The sequence below is a fragment of the Microcebus murinus genome, chromosome 4 (genome assembly GCF_040939455.1).
Source record: "Microcebus murinus isolate Inina chromosome 4, M.murinus_Inina_mat1.0, whole genome shotgun sequence".
NCBI classification, from domain to species: Eukaryota; Metazoa; Chordata; class Mammalia; order Primates; family Cheirogaleidae; genus Microcebus; species Microcebus murinus.
In genome coordinates, this window is record NC_134107.1 from 72,632,326 (window position 1) to 72,657,082 (window position 24,757).

General features: G+C 35.9%; 1 protein-coding gene across 1 annotated transcript in view; it reads left to right on the top strand.

The window, feature by feature from the left end:
• Positions 1–1,946: 1,946 nt before the first annotated feature.
• FOLH1 (folate hydrolase 1) overlaps positions 1,947–24,757 on the top strand; it is a 64,210-nt gene continuing 41,399 nt past the window's right edge. Inside the window, exons 1-4 of the mRNA XM_076002416.1 lie at positions 1,947–2,329; positions 4,990–5,098; positions 8,444–8,630; positions 17,299–17,400. Of these exons, the coding sequence (XP_075858531.1) occupies positions 2,212–2,329; positions 4,990–5,098; positions 8,444–8,630; positions 17,299–17,400 (516 nt within the window). The 5' untranslated portion in view covers positions 1,947–2,211. The remainder of the gene's footprint in view (positions 2,330–4,989; positions 5,099–8,443; positions 8,631–17,298; positions 17,401–24,757) is intronic.

Below are 24,757 nucleotides of genomic sequence, written 5' to 3' on the forward strand. Positions count from 1 at the left end.
TTCTTTTAATAATACTCAATTCTCTTTCTTCTAATAAATATCATTGTTATTAATAAACATGTAGAGTACTATCCTCCATTTACATTACAAAACCATTTTTAAAGAAATAATATTGGAATTTGTGGAAGGCAGGGACTTCATTTTCATATCCCAGCTGGTTTGGGCCACTGTCTTACATATTGGATACAAAATCAATCTTTGTTGAATTAACCAGAAGGATCAATCACACATAATTCTATCCCAGTTACAAATTCTTAATAATAATTGTATCTAAAAGGAGAGAATAACTACATACTTTATAAAATCGACTGTGTTCTTATGCTCCATGAGGGAGACCATGCATTGAGCAGGAGTGCTTTATGGATGCATTGCATTTAACAGCACTGTAAATTACAGTCAGGATTTGAGCCAGTGGAGATGAGAAGAAACACATTGGCTGAGACCAGCAGCATACACAAAGGCTGAAAATCCAGGGTATATTCAAGGAATAGCAAATGCTTTGCTTTGGGAAAGTGGAAGCACAGAATGAGAGTATTAAAAGAAAGAGGAGGGTGGGGATTTACATTGATGCCAACCCTCTCTGATTATCCAAACCAGTGCACCATTTTCCACCTGACTTTACTCAGTAGAGTATTGTATTTTACAGAATTTCAGAGCTGAAAAATGTCTTGAGAATTATAGGAGAGGAGAAAGGAGGGTCTCTCCCCACTCCTCTCTTTTTTAAACAAGCAAGAGTTGGAAATTTTCTTTTTCCTTTATTTTTGTTTTATTGATGGAATGTTTATTACATACCAATGACTGTTTTAAGTATTGGGAATACAGGTGAACAAAACAGATAAAAATCTGTAGGGAGATAGTGAACAAACAAGTAAAATATATAGTGTGCCAAATGGTATTAAGTGCTGTGGAGAAAAAGTACCAAAAGAGAACAGAGAATTGGAAGGAAAGCAGGTAGATTACTGTGGTGGAGGTGGAGGTGGTGGTTTTGCTATTTTAAACAGGATGGCCAAGGAAGGCCTCTCTGATCTGGTGACATCTGAACAGATAACTGGAGGAGACAAGGAGGGAACCACATGGAATCTTGGAGAACCTCACAGGGAGCAGTGAGCAAAGGCCTTGGTGGTGCCAATATAGATGGAGCAGGAGAATGGTAGGGGATGGGGTCAGAGGGGTGGCAGAGGGCCAGAGGAGAGAGGATGTCGTAGGCCATTATAAAGATTTTAGCTTTTACCCTTAGTGAGATGGGAAGCCGTTGGAGGCAGCTGAGGACATAATACTGAGGCTGGAGAGAGGTTAAATAACTCTTCCAAGATAAGGCAGCTAGTAAGAGGCAGAAAGTGGGAGTTCAGCTCCCAGACTGAAGTTCTCAACCCTATGCTGCCACTGAACTTCAGCCTTCTTTATTTAGGCACTGCTCTCCTGTGACTTCTTCAAGGGAACTGGGACCCCGAGAAGTCATGTGGCTTGCCTAAGGCCACACAGCTGGTAAGTGTCAGGGTAGGATTGTAGCCTTAGACTGTCTGCAGCCCGAGAACGAGTTCTTTACACCACCCCGCCTCGCTCAGGTGTCTGGACCTACTGACTTCTTGCCTGCAGGTCACTGCAGTGGGAGAAGAGTTGCAAACCAAGGAGCCCGTCTCTGCTGAGTTCCCTAGGAAGCTCCAGCCCCTGCCTCTGCGGGGCTGCGGGCATCTTTCCCGGGAGAAAGATGAGCCTTTATTTCGGGGTGGCCCCGCAGGTATCCACGAGTCGGCGGAGGGTGTGTTACGGGAGGGCGGCTGGCGACGCCAGACCGGGAGCAGCAACTGCCACGGCCTCTAGTCGCCGCCTCTCCCTCCCCGGGCGTCGGGAGTTCTGCGCCCGGCTCCAGGCGCCGGAAGGCGGGGCAGGGGCGGAGTTTCCAGAGCTGGAAATTTGCAAGAGAAACTTTTTCTTTAGCGCCTCTGGAAAGGGGCCGGGTTTCCTCCTCCTGGAGGCAGATAACGCCGTCCTTTCGCTCTGATTGGTTCAGCTTAAGCTGTAAATAAATACTTTTACCGCGGAGAAGCTAGACCTGAGGGCTGGGAGCGAGTGCCAGCCTCCAGGGACTGAAAAGCGAGGCACTGGTGGGAGGCAGACTTCTTATCCCGCCGCTGGGCTGCGGGTCGAGGGCGCGCGCTGGGCGGCAGCGCAGGCGCAGGTGCCGGGAGGTCCGGCCCGACCCGCGCCGCGATGTGGAACCTCCTGGACGAACCCGGCTCGCTGGCGATCGCCGGGCGCCGGCCGCGCTGGCTCTGCGCTGGGGCGCTGGTGCTGGCCGCCGGCCTCTTTGCCCTGGGCTTCCTCGTAGGTAGGGGCGCGCTTAGCCCGTGAGCCTCGGAGCCTCCCCGCTGCCCCGGGGCGGCTGCCGGGCGGGGTCCTGTCGCTCTCCCCCAGGCGGCAGTTTGAGTGGGGACACTGTGGGGATGAGCCCCCACGAGTTGGGAGGAGGGTTGCTGGGCGCGGTGCAGGCTTGAGTTCTAGACAAGCTGCGTAGACACAGCATGTGTTAGGATGAGCGTAGAACTCTGGGGGCTGTTGATCAAAGTCGCTCAGGGAGCTTTGCAGGAATTGCCCCTCTCCTTTGGGGTTTTTTATATGGTCGGGTACCTGGGGCTGCTCCAGGTTGATGATAGAATTTAGGACGTTGCTGCAAAGGGAGTCTTTTTCTCTTCTCGTTCTTTCCTCCTTGGAAGTAACTGAGGCACATTTGGGAACTGGGTGAATTAGTGTCAGGCTCTGAACCCATCTTTAACAGCCGGTATTTGGCGTTGTTCCCTGTGTACCGATTTGCAGACTTTACCACCTCTCCAAGAAAACCAGAGCAGGACAAGCGAGCTCAGAGACTTAAATTCTAATTTTAGCTTTGCCACTTTTTTCCTGGCCTCAGCAAGTTACCCAACCTCCCTCAGCCTTAGTTTCCCTGTCTTTATGATGAAGATATTTTCTGCAACTTATTGGCAGTAGTAAATGAAATAGCAGGTAAATCTCTTAGCACAGCACTGGGATTTTTTTTTTTAGCACTTTTTTTCTTTTTGGCAAGGAATTGGACTTTAACACACAGGACTAGCCTTAGGTATCACGAGGTTAGAGGGTAGTCCTCTCCTGCTCTGCTCGGAAGTTTAGATTCCTTTTCTGGGATTTAGAAGAGTAGGGCGTGGACCAGTTTGATTTACTCAGTGTCTTGTGGCTTTCTGTGTGACATTGGAATCGATCAAAGACTTTTGCATCACATACACTACCCATAACTAACATGTAGTTCTTAGTAACCACAGAGGGTTGTTGTGGGTTTTAAATGAGTAAGCTTAACAAGGATACATTTCAAATCAAATTTCCATTTTCTCAACTGCAAAATGGGGAATTTGATTTGGTAAGGTCTGCATGAGAATTAGAATATTTTGCATCCCTTCAAGGTATTTTTTTGTTCTTCCTGGTGTCACCCTCATGCCTCTATTCACTGCTCAGTGGCTGACACAGAATGGGTCCTTTATTACTGTTTTTTTCTCCCTTAGGATTCTCTACTTTTCCCTCCCCCACACATTTTCATCCTCATCATTGTGTTCATTTTTCAGACCTCAGTTCAAGCATCTCATCGTTGTATCCTTCCCTGATCCCACACTCTAATCCAATTTCTCTTGTTTTTATGCATAGGTGGAATCATTTATCTCCTCTCCAATTATGTATTTTAATGTTCATTAATATATGTATTTGTATATATGTCATTAATAATTGGAAAGCTCCATGAAAGCTGGCTGGGTGCTGATTTTGTAAAAATTTTGCTCCAGATCCTATAATTTCCCTAAATAAGCCCTAGAGTGTTGGACTGTGTCCCCCTCAGATTAATAGCCAACTGCAGAGGCTAATGGTACATGATGTGGCTAGCTATTGCCTCTGGGCTCTTTTGTACCCTTGGCTGTCTGGCAGAGATGTTGGCTAAATTGTAGTCTCACTGTAGCTTTCTGAACTTGAACTTCTCAAGCCTGCTTCAACTGAAAACACAAAATCTCAGCACATTTTGTATGAGTTTAAGAACCAGAGCAAATTAGAGGTCTGAGTTTCCTTCAATAGTTTGAAATAATTTGTGTACTTGAAATATATTCATAATTAATTCATTATAATTTTTTTCATTTTTTTCTTTTCCTTTATTTTATTTTTCCAACATTACCTCTCATTCCCAGATGATAAAAATTTTTTTAAATGCTTATTCTAGGTCAATAAAGGAGCAGTCACTGAAAATAGAAGCTTTATGGAGAAAGAAGGTGGATCTCCTTTTCGCCTTCATTTTCAAAAGATCTTGTTTATCCCTGTTAGTCAAAACATTAATACCATATTTAATTTTAGTGCTGATTTCCTGTAAAATGTTTCTTAGAATAACAGCAATGTTCACCAGTCATTGAAGCTGGATAAAAAATGTGTTGTGGCCGGGCGTGGTGGCTCACGCTTGTAATCCTAGCACTCTGGGAGGCCGAGGCAGGCGGATTGCTCAAGGTCAGGAGTTCAAAACCAGCCTGAGCGAGACCCTGTCTCTACTATAAAAATAGAAAGAAATTAATTGGCCAACAAATATATATATATATAAATTAGCCGGGCATGGTGGCGCGTGCCTGTAGTCCCAGCTACTCGGGAGGCTGAGGCAGGAGGATTGCTTGAGCCCAGGAGTTTGAGGTTGCTGTGAGCTAGGCTGACGCCACGGCACTCACTCTAGCCTGGGCAACAAAGCGAGACTCTGTCTCAAAAAAAAAAAAAAAAAAATGTGTTGCAATTGGTTTATAATTTAAAAATCTGTTTGTATGATTTTTTTTGGTAGAAGTAGGCAAGAGAAATTAAACTTCAAAAAAATCTCACCTAAAGCTAGAGGTGATTGATAATTTGTGTTGTACATAGTATTAATATGGTACATGCAACAATAAAGAAAAATAAGTCCTGTCTATGAACACATACTTCATTCCTATTTTTGGATGTATTTTTCAGGTTGGTTTATGAAATCCTCTAATGAAGCTACTCACATTGTTCCACAACATAGCATGAGGAAGGCATTTTTGAATGAATTGAAAGCTGAGAACATCAAGAAGTTCTTATAGTAAGTGCTTAATTGAAAGTTTATATGGATAGTCTGTTGGAAAAATTTACCATTCTTGTCCCAATATTTCATATATAGTAACTGGCTTTTTAAAAAACATTTTTTTTTAAATCAAGGGTCTTATATCGCATTTCACTGGGAGAAGATTATACTATCAGCTGAACTTTATCGTTACAGAAGTTTTAGAGAGCAGAATTAGCAGTTAGCAGCCTTTTTCTGTAAAAGGGCCAGCCTTTGTAGGCTGACTAGTCAGCTCTGCTATGGTAGCACAAAGATGCCATAGAAAATATATTAACAAATAAGTGTGTCACAGATAAAACTTTTATTTATGGGTACTGAAATTTGAATTACATATAATTGATGTGCCATAAAATATTATTCTTGCTTTTTTTTTAACTATTAATAAAATGTAAAAACAATTCTTAGCTCATGAACTGTACAAAAATAGGCAGTGGGCCAGGTTTGGGCAGTGGAACTTTGTTTGCTGACTCATGATTTAGAGGAAGACAGTGTATTTTAGTAAAAAAAAAAATAGATAAATAAATAAATAAATATGATTAGACTTTGGAGTCAGGCAGGATTGAGTTGAATTCCATCTTTGCCCTTTAATAGTAAAGTAACTTTGGGTGAATATTTAACCTTCCTGAGCCCTTATTTCCACACTTGTAAAATGGAGCTAACAATGTTATTGTGACGTGGATGAAATTAAAGAGCATACATTGGGCATATTTTAAAAACTAGCTCTCCGTTTCCTGCAACAGCTATCTCTATTATAGACCAAAAGAGATAAATGAGTAAATTATACAATATTTACAAAGCAACTAAAAATCAAATACTCGTGTAGAATTATTAAATGATTAGAATACTTAGTTTTTTCAAGGTATGAAATCCCTTTTTTGTTCTGTTTACAAACTGGCTTAGTGCATATGTCCAAAAATACTGGAAGTTCCTTTAATGATTGAAAGATTCCCTGGTGAATTCAAGTTGTAATTTTATATAAAAAGACTACTATATGTACATATATATATACACATACAGATATGCATACACATAATCATATAAACAATATATTTCTATATTAATTACAATAGAATTAAAGCTATGAATAAAAATTTTATAAGGCACCTTCCAGATCTTTGGAAAGGGCCCTTTGAAGTGAGAGATCCTAAAGTTTAAACTTCTTTATTTTTGTGGAAACCCTTCCTATGCCTCTTGCACTTATTCCACTATAATCATGTATAATACATATAATAAAAGTAGAGGTCTGGAAAGATAGGGTCTTCACTCCTAGACAGAGCTGCTGCATCTGCTACCTTCTTTCTTTCCTAACTTGTTACTTGCATGGATGGACCAAAAAAGAGGAAAAGGGTATGCCTTTCTCCATTTTTTCTTTTTGGATCTTCAAGCAAGGTCTAAGCAGTCAGTGTCTTGTTTATTCTCCACAGCCCTAACCAAGCTCCTCTAATTGTTCAGAACCCATTAATACACAAAAGAAAGATTAAGAGAGCTTCCTACCACTCACCCCCTCAAGGACTACAGAATCTCCAAAAGCCTCCTGGACTTTCCAGATTTCCAATTTGCCATTTGTCTATCAGAGAGCTTCCTATTAAAAAATATCCATTGGTCAGGGGCCATTAAAAGCTAGGACCTTCTGTCTTGTCTCCATTTATGATCCTTTTTTCTGCTCTTAAAAAGCCCCACTGCCTCTGGGGTGTTTGCCTCTGTAGTGAAAGGGAGGATTCATTAGGAGCAGTTTTTTCATTCTGCCTAGGGATACAGGGTAGTCATGTGTTTTCCCTTCTGTTTTGTAAACACCTGCTTAAATTCACAGATTCCGTTCACTATTTTGCATTTCTCTAGAGGGATTTTCCTTCACCTTGTTTTGAAAGATAAGATGGTTTTAGAAGAAAGTTTTAGATTTCCAGTTTCAGAATTTTACTGGTATGTGTATAAATACCTGTTTCACCTTTTATTAGCTATGTTTAAGTCATCTAACTTCCCCCAAACACTGCCTTATCTTTTGTAAATCAGATGAAATGTTTTTAAAACAGGTACACAAATAGCTCCCTTTATGAATTGAGACAATGTGAGAATACATGGGACATATTTAAACTAGCCTGAAAGAGATGTATGAACAGATTTTTGCTATTTTGGAAAATTTGTAAATAATTCTAATTCTTCTTCTTCTTCTTTTAGAAAATTTGATATTCTAGTGGAATCAACAAATTACAACACATGTTGTTAAGTGATTAAAACAAAAATATTAAGAACTGCCTTGTCCTTTAATATGTTATCTCATTGATCCTTAGCATGATGTATCCTAGTCGGTAGTGACAAAAGTGTTAGAAGGAATTTCACTTATAAATATTAATAAAATTAGCCATGTTGTTTATTACTTTTTAAAAAATCACCTAAGGGTAGAAATGTGTTGGTTCATGAAGTTCCAAAACTTTATGAACTAAAAATAAATATCTTTTCATGCTACATAATGCCTTGTCATTTTTTAAAAAATGGAATTTTTTAAAAAGGGATTTAAGTTTCAAAATACCAATAAACTCTTCAGGGAAACAACAAATTCCCCAGGATGGAGACATTTAAAACAATCGAAAGCACCAGGATCTAGACATAATAAATGAGAAATTAGTCTACTCATGAAAATATTTCTGGTAGTCAAATTTTGGCCATAAAATTTCTTTGTTACAGATATTCCTCTTCCGTCTAATTCTTATCATTTTAAGCATATTGATTTTAAGTAAATTGCTCTTTTTCATGGATGGAGTACAAGAGATTCAGTCTGAGCTTGTGTCAATATGTTCAGATTATTTTTTAATGAAGATATTTTATAAATGAGTGTTAATGATGAAGTTTCTCCCTTGTCTATAACTTTTAATATTTAAATAAGTGTAATTATTAGTAATTCTTGCCATGTCACTGCCTAGTCTTTTGCATAAAATTATTTTTTTATCTCTCAAATACATTTTACACAATGAAATAAACATGATTCCATTAAAGTTCCAAGATGCAAAGGTTTTAAGAAGAGTATTTGACACCTTAGTCATCTACCATAAGGAGTTATAGCCATAGGATTGCACATAATAATACTCTACAAATATTAGTTTCTCCAGTTTTTCTCTTGAACTAAAAAAATTAGAGCATGAAAATTTAAAAGCAGACTTTGAAAATCTATTCAATGCCATAATAGCAATGCAATAATAGTACCACCTTGCTTTTTTAGCACATCACATTTCAAAGTTTTTTTGTGTAAATATACTTTGTTTTGTTGTTGGTTTGAAATGAAGTCTGACTAAACATTAATTCTAACCATTTTCAATTTTTGTTTACCAGTAATTTTACACGGATACCCCATTTAGCAGGAACAGAACAAAACTTTCAGCTTGCAAAGCAAATTCAATCCCAGTGGAAAGAATTTGGCCTGGATTCTGTTGAGCTAGCCCATTATGATGTCCTGTTGTCCTACCCAAATAAAACTCATCCCAACTACATCTCTATAATTGATGAAGATGGAAATGAGGTAAAAGAAAAAAGAATAACAGAAACATTTCTCCAATCTATTCTGTTTCAAATACCTTCCATAAAAGAATGTTCTATGCCATCTCCAAATATTGATAGAAAACAGTATTATTAAATCTTATGAATAATACCTTTAATATCTCATTACCAGTGTCAACTACTTATGACATTTGAAGTTAATGTGATGTTAGAAAGATTCTGAGAAATAAATGCTTGATATCAGTTGCTTTTAGTTTTTAGTGTTATACACCAATATCAAATATGATATATTAGTAAACTTTTAAGCATTGCATAGATTTTGTGTGGCTAGGAAGTTCAGAAACCCAGTATGCAATTTGAGCTAGCAGGTTTTTGTTGGTACTTAATGATTATGTCTCAAATGACCATGTGTTTAGCTCTGTGCCAAGAACTTGTGTGTGGGCATTTGGAGGGGCTGAGCGTTTGGAGGCCAGGTCTATAGAATGATACCTACTATAAAGAATTTCCAATCTAGTTTGCAAGTTGGGTCACATACTTGAGAAAGAGAAGATAATGCAGATAACTGAGATATTTCTTATTATGATATATGTTCAGTATGAAAGCTCATAAAATATAACATATATTCATACCTATTTAACATATCTTAGTTTTAGAGCTACTATACCTACCTAGAAGAGTCTCTTTCAGTCTAAACAGCTTCCGGGCTGGCCCGGTGGATCATGATTATAATCCTAGCACTCTGGGAGGCCAAGGCCGGTGGATTGCTTAAGGTCAGGAGGTCAAAACCAGTCTAAACAGCTTCCTTTAGTTTTTTTTTACTGCTGGATCTTCTAAATTATACATAGCTTCAAATATGTCCAGCTTGGTCAGTGAACTGCAAATGTCATGTGATTGAAATATATATTTAAATGTTTCTTTTCAAAATATGGCAATAATCTCCTCTTAATAACTAATGAATCAATCTCTTCTCAATGATTAATATGTTATGTTTTGTAGTCAGTGATATAATCCCATGCTAAATTTCCTAATATGACTTGGATCTTTCCATATTAATTACTATTTTAAATCATAGTAGTTAAAATTTTAACTTTGAAAGATTATTCAACTATTTCAAAATCTAAAAAGTATTTTTAAAAAAGGTATTGGGGATACCAATTTATATCAATAGTCTCATAACAATCTCAGATCATTTATAAAATAAGAGGTGACATCTATACAATTAAGTGCTAAAGCAGCACTTCCCTACCTTTTTGGCACCAGGGACCAGTTTCATGGAAGACAATTTTTCCATGGACCGGGGTTGGGTGGGGAGATGGTTTTGGGATGATTCAAATGCATTACATTTATTATGCACTTTATTTATTTATTTTTTTAATATTGAATCTCGGACAGTTCTGCATGTGGATATTATGCACTTTATTTATATTATTTTTACATTGTAATATATACTATTAAGCCTGCCACCAGATAGAGCTTCATTGTCACTTGCCACTCAATGGAGTTTTGATATGAGTCTGCAAGCAACTGATTTATTATGGTGTTTGTGCAGTCAAACCTCTATGCTAATGATAATCTGTATTTGCAGCTGCTCTCCAGTGCTAGCAGGACCGCCTCAGCTCCACTTCAGATCATCAGGCATTAGATTCTCATATGGAGTACGCAACTTAGGTCTCTCGCCTGCACAGTTTACAGTAAGGTTTGCACTCCTATGAGAATTTAATGCCGCCACTGATCTGACAGGAGGCAGAGCTCAGGAGGTGATGTGAGTGATGGGAGCAGCTGTAAATACAGATGAAGCTTTGTTGGCTTGCCTGCTGCTCACCTCCTGCTATGCAGCCCTGTTCCTAACAGGCCAGGTCCAGTACTAGTCAGCAGCCTGGGTGTTGGGGACCTTAGTACTAAAGGGTCTTTACAAATATGTTTAGGAAAATTATTTAATGACATAATAAAATATTTACAATATTAAAAGAGATACATAACCCTCTGTTTTGAGCTTTCAAATTTGGGGATTGTCTATGTGCAATGTGGAAAATTAGCAGACATCCTTTTTGTTTTGTTTTTCATTTGTCCTTACCTCCAAATTTTGACTGTACCATTGCTTTTATTATTTTATTTCATTATTTATTTTTGCTATTGCAAGCATTTATAAAGTTACTGAAACTTGTCACATAATATAAAATGAATCAGCATAAGTTTCATTTTGGAGATTTTCCTGAATGGTAAGAAGGTTAGCTAGGTAAGGTTTCTTAATTTTTTCAAGTTATATCCTTAGTTCATTTTTATTTTTATCCAAGTTACACATGCATATAATCACATACTTCTCCAGAGTGCCTTGCTTTCTATTTTTTCCTTTCCAGAAGCAATCACTATTGAATTATGAGTTGATTCTTTTTATTTTTACCTCCATATTCATATATAATATGTTTATATTGCTTTAATTTGAGACACAGGCATTATCTATTGACATTGGGACAATTCAGCTCTGTGCTCATCTCTCTGCACCAATCATCAATGCTCTTACTATTTGCCATCTCCCAGTGCATTTAATTGTTATCACTAACTATCCACAGCTGAGCTATGTGGTAAACTATGATACCTTTTATACTCCTGCACAACCCAGACAATATGTTCCCCTCCCCACAGACAACAAATATGATTAGTATTTTGTGGATCCTATCAGAAATATTTTTAATGTATGCAGAGACATTGTTTCACTTTTGTTATATAGAGATAACATACCATATAGATTGAACTATATATTGACTTTTTTTAATTTTTAATTTTTTTTTTGAGACAGAGTCTCAAAGAGACCGGGTCTACAGTGCCATGGCATCAGCCTAGCTCACATCTGGGCTCAAGGGATTCTGCCTGAGCCTCCCCAGTAGCTGGGACTACAGGCATGCACCACCATGCCTGGCTAATTCTTTTCCATTTATTTATTTTTATTTATTTTTTATTTTTAGTTGATTTGCTAATTTTTTCTATTTTTAGTAGAGATGGGATCTTGCTCTTGCTCAGGCTGGTGTTGAACTACTGTGCTCAAGCAATCCTCCTGCCTTGGCCTCCCAGAGTGCTAAGATTACAGACATGAGCCACCACACCTGGCACTATATTGACTTTTTATCTCACAAGAAAGTATTAATAGAAATTTGTATGCCAAAATTGTTTTAGTTATACTCTGAAAACATAATTGAGGCTACTAGTGAATTTTGGAAAGTGAGTGATGCTCTAAGACGGATATATATATATATACTCTACCTTTGTTAAAGTCAACCCAAAAAAGTCATTTCCTTAACCTCAGAAAACTTCCTAGTTGTTAGAAAAATTCATGAACTTGCTGTAAAATTCACTGTGGCACAGTGGTTCTGTAAAAGTGATTACCATAAAGGCAACTCAGTGAGACAAGCTTGAATACTCCTTTGCCTGAAAGACTTGCTTATATAATGAGTGTTCCTAGATGGATTTTTATTGCTCCTTAGCATAGTTTTTCTTATAATCTTACCCAGTGATTCAGAGTAATTTTACCTTATGGTGATCATAGAAATAATATGGGGAATTTGGAAGATGTGAAGATTTTGGGAATGGTATTGATTTGGTTTCATTTTAGATTCTATCAGCTTCAAAAAAGGCAGATAACTAGTGCTCTAATTATTAATAGTATAATATAATATCAGCTGGGATTCACTCTCCGCCTCCCCTCTTTATATTATTGCTCTAATCAGGACCTATAGTATAATGTTGAAAGAAGTGATGATAGTAGATATTAGTGACTTTCTTCTGGTCTTGAAAGGAATGCCTTTACTATACTTACAAATGAGTTGAGTTTTTAGTATTTTCTGAAATAGATCAAGTTATATTACTTGATCTTTTCTTTTAATTTTTAAAACTCAAGGAGAAGTGGTTGTCCTTAGCACTTTATTTTATGGAAGATTTTAAACTACTGGGCTATTTTCTTTAATGTTATATGAATATTTAGATTTTTTAAAAATGTATTCTTACATCAATTTTCATAAGTTTTTTAAAATGCATTTTTCCATTTCATCCAAGTTTTCAAATTTATGGTATAGTTATTTCCAGTATTTTCTTATCTTTTTGAATTTGTGTAGGATCTGTCAATATGCCTCTTTTTTCATTCCTAACTATCATTTATTTGTACTTTTGTTATATTTTCTCTTATTGGCCCTGAGAGAGTTATGTCACTTTTACTAGTATATTAAAGAATAAACTTTGGGATTAACAATTTTATAATTTCCCCTTTCATTGCCTTCTTTGTGTTTACTTTGCTGTTCTTTGTAACATCCTCAGTTGAACGCACTTAACTTATTGATGTTCAGCCTTCTTTCTTTTCTAACAGAAACATTAAGTTTCTCTCTAAGAACCACTTAAACTAGATCTCACAAGTATGGATAAGAAGTATTTTAGCTATCATTAATATATAAATATTTTCTAATTTCCATGTTTTCTTCTGTGATCCTAGAACTACATAGAAGTATTTTTAAAATTCTGAATTGAAAGATTGTTCTTGTTATCTGTTTGATCTGATGTCTAAATTAAATATATTGCGATCAAATCATGTCAGGTCTGTAGAATATAAATCCTTTGACAATTGTTGAAGCTTCTGTTAGAGCTGAATATGTGGTTAATTTTTTAAAAATATTCTGTGTTTCTTAAAAAAATGTGTATTTGTTTTTGGGCTGAATATTTTATATTTGTTTATTACTTTATTACTAGTTATTATTAGGAAACACTTCCAGTTTCCTCTCTGTGCAGGGCATTTCCTGATTCTTCCATGTGCAGGACACTTCCTGTTTCTCCCCTGTGTGGGATTCTTCCTGTTTCTCTCCTAAGGCAGGCACACTTCCTGTTTCCTCCCTGTACAGGACAATTCCTCTTTCTCCCCTATGCAGGACACTTCATATGTCTCTCCTAAGGCAGGCAAACTTCCTGTTTCTCTCCTAAGGCAGGCACACTTCCTGTTTCCTCCCTTTGCAGGACACGTCCTGTTTCTCTCTTAAGGCAGGCACACTTCCTGTTTTTCCCCTGTGCAGGACACTTCCTGTTTCTTTCCTGAGACAGGCTCCTGTCTTGCCGCTTTGCAGGAAACTTCCTATTTCCTCCCTGTGCCAGACACTTCCTGTTTCTCTCTTAAGGCAGGTGTACTTCCTGTTTCTCCCCTGTGCAGGACATTTCTTGTTTCCCTCCTGAGACAGGACAACTTCTTGCTTCTCTCCTGAAATAGGCACACTTCCTGTCCCCCCCCCCCCAGATATTTTGTTTGGGTTTGTTAATTATTTGGCTGAAATTTCCTTTATCTTTAATATGTTCTCATTTTATCTGTGTTTCTTATTAATTGCAGAGATAAATGTTAAATTATCTTACTATAGTGGTGCATTTTTCTTTGATTTTTCTTTTCTGTTTTCTATAGTTTGGGGCTCTATTATCAGATGTAAACAAATTTAGAATTGTTGGTGAAATGAAACTCTTATATAGTAGCTTTCTCTCTCAATAAGCTTCTTTGACATTGGTCTAAAATTCATGTTATCAGATACATTTTTTAAAAAGTTAATATTTGCTTGGTATTTCCCTGTCAGTTTTGTTACTTTTATACTTGCCTATGTTTAAGTCTAAGTCACTCCTTATAAAATGGTACACAGATGATTTTATTATGTCTGACATGCTATGCTTTTTGATCATTCTTATCCAATTGCATTTTTTGTGTTTGCTGATATACAGTATTTAGGTCACTTCTACCTTCTTACTATATAAATTCACTCTTGTTTTTTTCCTAAAGCTTCTTTTTCTCCATTCCTTTTTTTGGATTAATTAATTTTATTACTTTTATTCCTTATAGTAGTTTGGAAACTAAAAAATGCTTTTTGGCCGGGCGTGGTGGCTCACGCCTGTAATCCTAGCACTTTGGGAGGCCGAGGCAGGTGGATTGCTCAAGGTCAGGAGTTCGAAACCAGCCTGAGCGAGACCCCGTCTCTACCAAAAATAGAAATAAATTAATTGACCAACTAAAAATATATATACAAAAAATTAGCCGGGCATGGTGGCACATGCCTGTAGTCCCAGCTACTCGGGAGGCTGAGGCAGGAGGATCGCTGAGCCCCGGAGATTGAGGTTGCTGTGAGCCAGGCTGACGCCACGGCACTCACTCTAGCCTGGGCAACAAAGTGAGACTCTGTCTCAAAAAAAAAAAAAAAAAAAAAAAAAAAAAAATGCTTTTTAACCCAAACAAAGAAAAAAATACCTACTTTAGTGTGTCATAATTTAATCAATATTTCTGCAACATAAAAGTCTTAGAATGCTTTTACTTTGGTCAAACACTACCAATTTATGCACATAATTCTAACTCAATGTTATTTTTATAAATTTAAAAATACAAGTTTATTATTATAATATTAATATAATATTATTATTATTATATACAGTTCTTATCTATTAAGTTTTACTACACCATTTGCAGTATCTTTGCTTTCCTATCCTTCTTGCATTATCTCAGAGATTTTTTAGAGGCTTTGTATATTTTTCTTTTATTATGTTGAACAATGTCTTTTAGAAATTTTCTTTGTTTTATGTGAATATCTGTTAGTCCCAAACTGTTAAATTTTGATGGGAAAATATCTTTCATTTTTATTCTCAAAAGGATGTTTTTGTGGGACATAGATTTGTAGTTTGACAGTTGTTGTCCCTTAACACCATGGAGAGAATATTCTACTGAATTATGGCTTCCATTGGTACTGTTGAGAAGTCAGCTGCCAATCTAATTTTTGCTCTGCATGGGTAATCTTGTCTAATGTCTTTTGCAATTTTTAGCATTAAGTACAATATTTAGTACTTCAGTTTTACTATGATAGGCTGGGTATAGATTATTTCTTATTCATCTTGGTCAGGATTCACTGGAATTCCTGAATCTGAAGTTCATAATTTTTATCAATTTTGGAATATTCTTAGTCATTATATATTCAAATGTAGCTCTTCTCCATTCTTCTTCCTTTAGAACTTTGTTAATATATATATCCTTAAACTCATTTTGTTTCTTAGGTCTGTTAATATTTCTTTAATATTTGTCATTTCTGTAATTCTGTGTTGCATTCTGAATTATTTCTTTAGATCTATCTCATAAATCAATTAATTTTCTGTAATTTTGTCTAAATATTTTTTACTCACATTATTTTTAATTTTTCAATTAAATTTGGATTCAATATGGTATATGATAAATACAAAAGATGTAGTCATTGCAGGTATAATTTTACTCTTTTTTTTTTTCCTATTGGCTCTTTTCAATAGTACTTTGTGTATGCTTAGCAATTTTGTGGCTCTGAGTTCTTTAGCTTTTATAACTTTGTGGGAATGGGAATTCTTTAAGGCCTAAGTGTAAAGCTGATTTCTCCTGATCATTTCTGTCGGGCCATGGGGGGGCACCACAAACTTGGTGCTACTTTGAAATAAATTATTTAACTTGGGGCATACCACCTAGGAAGAGAATGGATTATAGGACTATTAATTTTCAGTAGCCCTTTTGTTCCTCCTTTACCCTAAGCTATCACCTTCCACAGAATAAGTTTATTTCACATTTATCCTTAACATTAAAGGATATTGTTTTGTTTAGATCAGCTTTATGCAGGGATCTTCTATTAGACTCCATTATTTAGACCTGCTTTAGACTCTCTTAACTCCTGTGTCTTTTCATGGGGTCCCACGCTTTGATAGAGCCAAACAAGGCAAAGTAGGCTTTAGTACTACCTCTCAGGTTTTCTGCTTTCACTTTTTTTTGGCTTCTGAATATTTTTCACTATTTTTTTCCAATTCAATTATACTCTTAAAAAAAAATATATATATATATGCACACACATATATATATATCTTTTTAAGTGTGTATATATCTTTTTAAGTGTATATTTATCTATAGTGCATATATATATAGTTATACATATATATGCATATACACATACATATGGTTCAGTGTTTTACTTTTTTTTACGTGTGTGTGTGTTGCTCAGTGTATCTAGATACTGTCAGATATGAATTTCCCAAAGATGTAAATTTTTATTGAAGTGAATGTAATATTTAATTTATTCCTAAGTAATTATCTTAGCACTATTATAAGTGACTAAGATTTCTATGAAATGTTACCTTTTATTTGGCGATTGAAATTTTTCTCAATCAAAAGTTGGTCCTTACAGGCCCACTCAAGAACCTCATGAAGTTAATTTACTTCTAATCTTCTGTGAAACAACTCTATGTTTAGGCTTTTATTTACACCAGCCTGGGTCATATGCCACTTTCAAAAAATCTATTTCTACCTCTTTCTTCCATTAGGATACAGTTCTACTTTTTCTCTTTGAAAGATTATCTTATTACCTTTTCTGAACTTTTCTTTCAGTTATTCAGAAACTTTCTATAGTACTTAGTTATTTTTTGTTATTGTTTGTTTTTATTTGTTTAGCTTTGTCCCCTTAAATAGATTTTACCATTTTGAGGACTAATATTCATGTCATGAATTTCTTACAACTTCTAGCACAGTGCTGAGTATCTGATGTGTATTATCAAAATGCTGAGGAATTGATTAACCCTCTACTTATATGAAAGATAATATGCATTTTTCCTTGTTTGATTGTACTGATCAAACTTTAACTGATTTACTTTTGATTGTATATACTTTTGATTATATCTTGTTTCTTTAGATTTTCAACACATCATTATTTGAACCACCTCCTCCAGGATATGAAGATGTTTTGGATGTTGTACCACCTTTCAGTGCTTTCTCTCCACAAGGAATGCCAGAGGTAAAAAACATAATACAATAAAATAAAAATGAAAAATAGAAACCCTCCTTCCCCTCTTGTATTCAGGCAATAATTCAGGGGTAATAGATTTTTGATGTAATCCCATTTCACTTTTTTTCCATATTTAAGAAACTAGAACTCCTTAGTAAGAAAAAGGAATATTATATTTTATTTATGATGTTTTTAAGATAAAATTTACTACAATGAGATGCACCAATACCAAATACACATTTATTAGTTTTTGCCAAATGCATATACCTGTGTAATACAAACTCCATCAATTTATAGAATATTACCATCACTTCAGAAAGTTCCCTTATGCCCCTTCTTAATCATCTCTACATACCTATGAGGCAATCATTCTTCTGACTTTTTTTTTTGCCACTATAGATTAGTTTTGCCTGTTCTAGAAATTCATATAAATGTGATTGTATGATATGTAATATATTTTGTCCAGCTTCTTTCGCTAAGCATAGAGTCTATAAGATTCACACATTTTACTATTTATCAGTAGCTTGTTACATTTTATTATGGAGTAATTTCCATTGTATGAATATCCTGTGTCCTTTACTATAGTTGCATAACACTTATTAATTTTCAAAGAGTTTGCATAAAAGTATTATTGCCATTTCCAAATGAAGAGCTTGGATGTCTGTTCTAGAAAATTTTATGTGGTTTACTCAACAAACTGTGCATGAGCACTATCTGAAATTTTACAATCAATCCCCAGACTCCTGCACAGAGCTTAGCTTTTTGGTGACTATCTTAGACCCGTTTGTGCTTTTATAAAAAAATGCAAAAGACTGGGTAATGTATAAAGAACAGAAAATTGTTTTCTGTTGGCTGGGAAGTTGAAGGTCAAGGTGCTGGCAGGTTTGGTTGTCTGGTAGGAGCTGCTCTCTGCTTCCAAGGTGGTGCCTTGCTGCTGCATCCTCTGCAGGGGAGGAATGCTGTGTCCTCACATGGCAGAAGGCAGAAGGGCAAGCAGACCATGTGGCTGCTGCGTGAAGCTTCTCTTATAAGGATCTTCATCTCATTCATGAGAGAGCAACCTTCATGGCCTAATCACCCCTTAAAGGCTTCACCTCTTAATCCCATCACATTGGTTAAAGTTTCAACACTTGAATTCCAGAAAAGATACAATCAAAGCATAGCAGTGGCGGGCGTGGTGGCTCACATCTATAATCCTAGCACTCTGGGTAGCTGAGGCGGGAGGATGGCTCAAGGTCAGGAGTTCGAAACCACCCTGAGCAAGAGCGAGACCCGTCTCTACTAAAAATAGAAAGAAATTAATTCACTAACTAAAAGTATATAGAAAAAATTAGTCGGGGTATGGTGGTGCATGCCTGTAGTCCCAGCTACTTGGGAGGCTGAGGCAGGAGGATCGCTTGAGCCCAGGAGCTTGAGGTTGCTGTGAGCTAGGCTGACGCCACGGCACTCTAGCCCGGGCAACGGAGTGAGACTCTATCTAAAAAAAAAAAAAAAAAAAAAAAAAAAGCATATCAGTGAGAAAGCTAAATTTGAAAAAGCTGATTATAATTTATTAAAATCTTATAAAAAGTTGTCTCTCCTAAATACACTATTTCACAGTAAGTAGATTCAATTTTGAATGTGCTGACTTTGAGGTGCCTAGGGCATATTCACAAGAAGTTGCTAGTTGACAGTTGGATATGTTGGACACAATAGGGAAGTAAGAGCTTAGCTATCATTAGGAACATCCTAGGTAAAATCTTTGCCTTTAGAATTGAATTGATATTTTGAAATCTGTCTCCACTAATCAGGATTGTTGCAAGAGTGTAAAGATGATTTAATATCAGGTAATGCCACATTTGTATTAATATTAAGGTGAAAAATATATTATTTTAATGGTTTTTCAAGTGTATCTAATTTGTTAACTGATCTTTTTTTTTTTAATTTTTTTTTATTTTGGCATATTATGGGGGTACAGATTTTAAGGTTTCAATAAATGCCCATTTCCCCCCCTCCCCCCAAAAGTCTGAGTCTCCATCATGATATTTTTTTTTTTTTATTTTTTATTTTTTATTTTTTTTGTCAACACAGGTGTGGTTGAATAATTTGTTAACTGATCTTTTAAAAATCTCACAAACTTAGAATATTTTCCATTGGATGTATTAAATTTATGTCAAATGAACAGTTAATGTTATGTTTAATGCTATAATATTAGAAAAATTTTCCCTAAAATTGGCACATAATAAGAATGCTTACAATCATTATAATTATTTTATAATTGACATGAAATAGGAATAAGGGATATAGCAGCTGGAAATGAAGAGACAGTGTATTTTAGATCTCAGTTATATTGAAGTTGCTCAACACTGCTCCTCGGGTTAAGGCACACTAGCATCATGGGTCCACATGAGGTCTCTCGTTTATCTTATCTTATTTTTACTCTCTTTCTCATGCTTAATTCTTGTTACTCTTCCTCTTCTCCATTTCCCATCCCCTAGTATAGTCACTTTAATGTATTTAAGCTCTTAGTTGTGTATGTGTTCTTGAAAATGCATGGCTTTTTTTGTGTTTGATGTATTTTAAATTTACATAAATAGTATTATACTTTAAGTCTTACTTGATTTCTTACTATTTTCAATCTTTCAATCTTTTAAAAGTCTATCTATATTGCTTTATGTCAGGGTGGTTCATTAGTTTTCACTGTTGCATATTATTTCATCTTATGTGCACACCATAAGTAACTTACCCATACTCTTAGTGGTGAACAGATAGTTTGCCTCTAAATCCCTATTATCACAGTGTCAGAGTGAATATGCTCTCATATGCCTCTGTACAGGCCTGTCAGTGTTTCTCTGTGAATGATAAACCAAGCATGGGATTGCTGGGTTGTAGGAAATGTGTAATTTCACAGAGTTCAGGCTGTAGTGGTTTATATTCCCACTGACAGTATGTGAGTGTTCCTCTTTTCTCATGTTTTCATCAGTACTTGAAATTATGTAACTTGATAATTTTTGCCTGTCTCAATGTTGTTTTAATTTGTTTTAAATCACATTTTTCTGATAACAAATGAGTTTGCTCGTCTCTCTATATACTGATTTATTAGCTATTCTAGTTTTCCATTTTGTGAAATGATTTTACTTTACTTTTTCTTTTCCTGTGGAATTTCTGACCTTTTTCTTACTAACTTTTAGGGGTTTCTTAAACATTTTAATTATTTATCTTGTACTGGTTTTAGATTTTACAAATATTGTCTCCTAATTTTTCATCTCTTTGTTTATCTATGTTTCCTTTTATTTAAAAGAAACCCTTAATTTTAATATTGTCAAATTATTCTCTTTACATTTTTGCACTTTGAATAGCCTTTGTTAACTCTCCTTCCTCATTATTTACAGTTATATAACTATATAGCAATAAAATACAAAAATATTAACTAATAAATCTTTATTTTTAAATAGTATTAATATTACCAGATTGGAGCTAAATACATATGATAGTGGAAAATGTAATGCAGAAGTTTAATTTAAAATTGTTATAAATATAAAATACATATTGCAAATCTTAAAGTTAAACAAATGTGAACTAGTTGAATACTGGAAAATATATTGGGCAGTGAAAAGATTATGTATAAAGAAATAGGTTAGTCCGGTCGAGGTGGCTCACGCCTGTATTGCTAGCATTCTGGAAGGTCAAGGCGGGAGGATCACTCAAGGTCAGGAGTTCAACACCAGCCTGAGCAAGAGCGAAATCCTGTCTCTACTAAAAATAGAAAGAAATTAATTGGCCAACTAAAAAATATATATATATAAATTATCCAGGCATGGTGGCACATGCCTGTAGTCCCAGCTACTTGGGAGGCTGAACAGGAGGATCGCTTGAGCTCAGGAGTTTGAGGTTGCTTTGAGCTAGGCTGACACCATGGCACTCTAGCCCGGGAAACAGAGTGAAACTCTGTCTCAAAAAGAAAAGAAAAGAAAGAAACAGGTTATGTTTCTTGATGAGAAAACAAAATGTTATCAGGAGAAAATTACATTCAGATTAGTATTTAGGTTTACTGCATAAACAATTAAAATATCTCAGATGATATTTGGACTTTGACATTATTCTATTCGTAAGAAAAAGCCAATAAAAATTATTATCTCTTACTTCTTTCAAAAGACTTAAATTCTTCCAGATCAATGGCAGGATAGAAGGAACATGTGATTCTTTTTTTTTTTTTTATGTATATATATCAGTTGGCCAATTAATTTCTTTCTATTTATAGTAGAGACAGGGTCTCGCTCTTGCTCAGGCTGGTTTTGAACTCCTGACCTTGAGCAATCCGCCCGCCTCGGCCTCCCAAGAGCTAGGATTACAGGCGTGAGCCACAGCGCCCAGCCGGAACATGTGATTCTGTATGGGACTGTGGTGTATGTTCAAATATCAGATGTTTCTGCAGGCTGTTCTGCCTCACTGGATCATCTGTAGCTCAGCCAGTGGAGTGAGAATTCTTTTTGAATTATGTATGTCTATACGTGTGTTTAAGGTGGTTCACTGTCAATAATCTTTGAGTCTGCATCTGAGTCCTGTGGAATATTGAAGTTCTGCTTTAGGCTATTTAAAATTAGCATTTTGGCCAGGCGCTATGGCTCACGCCTGTAATCCTAGCACTTTGGGAGGCCGAGGCGGGCGGATTGCTCGAGATCAGGGATTAGAAACCAGCTTGAGCAAGAGCAAGACAGAGTGTCTACTATATATAGAAATAAATTAATTGGCCAACTAAAATATATAGAATAAATTAGCCGGCATGGTGGCACATGCCTGTAGTCCCAGCTACGTGGGAGGCTGAGGCATGAGGATTGCTTGAGCCCAGGAGTTTGAGGGTGCTGTGAGCTAGGCTGACGCCAGGGCACTCACTCTAGCCTGGGCAACAAACCGAGACTCTGTCTCATAAAAAATTAAAAAATAAAATAAAATTAGCATTTGACAATGTCCATAAAATATGATCTAATTTACTGGTTCTCGAATTTTAGCGTCTATCACAATAGCCTGGAGGGCTTGCAAAACAGAGTTTGGTTCCCACCCTCTGAGTTTCAGTAGGTCTAGGGTGGAACCTCAAGTTTGTGTTTCTAACAAGGTCCCAGGTGACCTTGCTTCTGAGGGTTCATGGACCATGCTTTGAAAACCACTGGTTTTGCCTCCCAATTCTGTCTCTGTTAACAAGGGCAGGACGATGGAAGCTTGAAGGAAACAGGGAAAATTCCATGCCAATAGTGCAAGATTGTATTTATTCACAGTCATAGAACAATGGTACAGTGTAAATTATACAAGAAGGTCTTTGTCTGAAAACAAAGCTTTTTTCTACCTAACAGTGACAACTTGCATTTGAGAAGTGCTGAGGAAGCATATCTATTACACTTGTTTTCATTTTCGAAGTTTACTATCATTTTAAAACTAATGTATTTTTCAGTTCCTTCTCCATTATAATTTGTTTTGTGAAGATTGCTTATGTATTAAAGATAGCCACCATTTAGAGACATTCAAAGTCAGTGATATTAATTAAGGATAAATTTCAAGTAGAATATTTATACTAAAAAAATTATTTTGCTGAAATCAAATTGGTTAATGACTTTGTAGCCACAATTAAATAGAATAAGAGTGTGCTCCCGAGAGGGCTAACAATTATAAATCAGACATCGTGATATCATTAACAGTACACTAATTAATATTGCACTGGTATTAGGAAGAAATACAAGAGCTGAAAGTAACCATTTTACTGAAGCAATCAGACTGCCCTCATTTTGTTTAAAATTGCATCCACTCAAGCACTAGTTCATTGTTTGCCTACTCTATTTAAAATTTGTAAAATTTTTCTATAGTACGTTTTATCTTTTAATGTTCTATATAACTTTTTTAGTTATTCAATTTAGTATTTACTATCTTATTATGTTTTTCCCATCCATATTTCAAGCAGTCCCCAACTTAAGATGGTTCAACTTAAGGTTTTTTGACTTTATGATGGTGAGAGCCATACTCATTTAGTGTGCTTCTGGACTTACAATGGGATTACATCTAGATAAACCCATTATAAATTAAAAATATCATAAGTCAAAAATGCACTTTTGACATGTGATATTTTTAACTTATGGTGGGTTTATTGGGACATGACCCCATTGTAAATCTAGTAGCATTTGTAATGCAAGTTCCTGAAAGGGCAGGAATTGATTGTATTATCTAGAACACTGCTGATGCATAATATGTCTCCAAATATTAATAATTTGTCAAATGAATTCTAGAATCATAATATCTCATGTAAATTTGTTGTGTACATGCTATAACAAATGTAGTCAAAAAGGAAAATAATAACAAAAATAAAATTATAGTATATTGGAAATCACCGTAGACATGGGATTCAAACTGGGGTGTGTGAAAACTTTCCAAGGGCAGGCATGAGATGATTTTAAGGAAATCTATTTCCAGATTATCAGTTAAAAGCAAAGTGAGATATTACCTTAGCCCTGTGAGAATGGCCATTATTAAAAAGTCAAAAACAATAGATACTGGTGTAGTTTCAGTTAAAATAATGGAAGGCTTATAACTATTGGTGGGAATGTAAATTGTACAACCACTATGGAAAGTATAGAGATTCTTCAAAGAACCAAATGTAGACCTACCACTTGATCTTGGAATCCTACTACTGGGAATCTACCCAAAGGAAAAGAGATCATTTTATTAAAAAGACACCTGTACCTGAAAGTTTATTACAGCACAATTCACAATTACAAAGATATGGAATCAACCTCAGTGCTCATCAACTGATAAGTGGCTAAGGAAAATGTGGTATATTTATATCATGGAGTACTATGCAGTCATAAAAAGAAATTAAATGTCTTTTGCAGCAATCTGAATGGAACAGGTGACCATTATCCTAAGTGATGTATCTCAGGAATTGAAAAACAGATACCACATGTGCTCACTTACAATTGGGAGCTAAACGAAAGATATATATGGTCATAAAGAGCAGTAATGGACATTAGAAACTAAGAGGTGGGGAGAGAGGAAGGAGGATAAGGAATGAAAATTTACCTATTGGGTACAATGTATACTATTCTGGCGACAGGTACACTGAAAGCCCTGACTTCAGCATAACACAATTTACCCATGTAACAAAAAACACTTGTAACCCCCTAAATTTTTGAAATTAAAAAAAAATTGACTTATATACATATACTTCAAGGAAATCTGACAGTGAATAATAAAAGATGTTCAAGCATACCTAAATTTTAGGTAATAAAATCTGAAATGGAATTTAGCATGCTAAATGATAATTAAGGAGTGTTTTCTTGGGATAAACATCTATGGTGGTGGGTAGCTGGATAGGGCAGACGGAAAAGTCGCACTGCAATGCCAG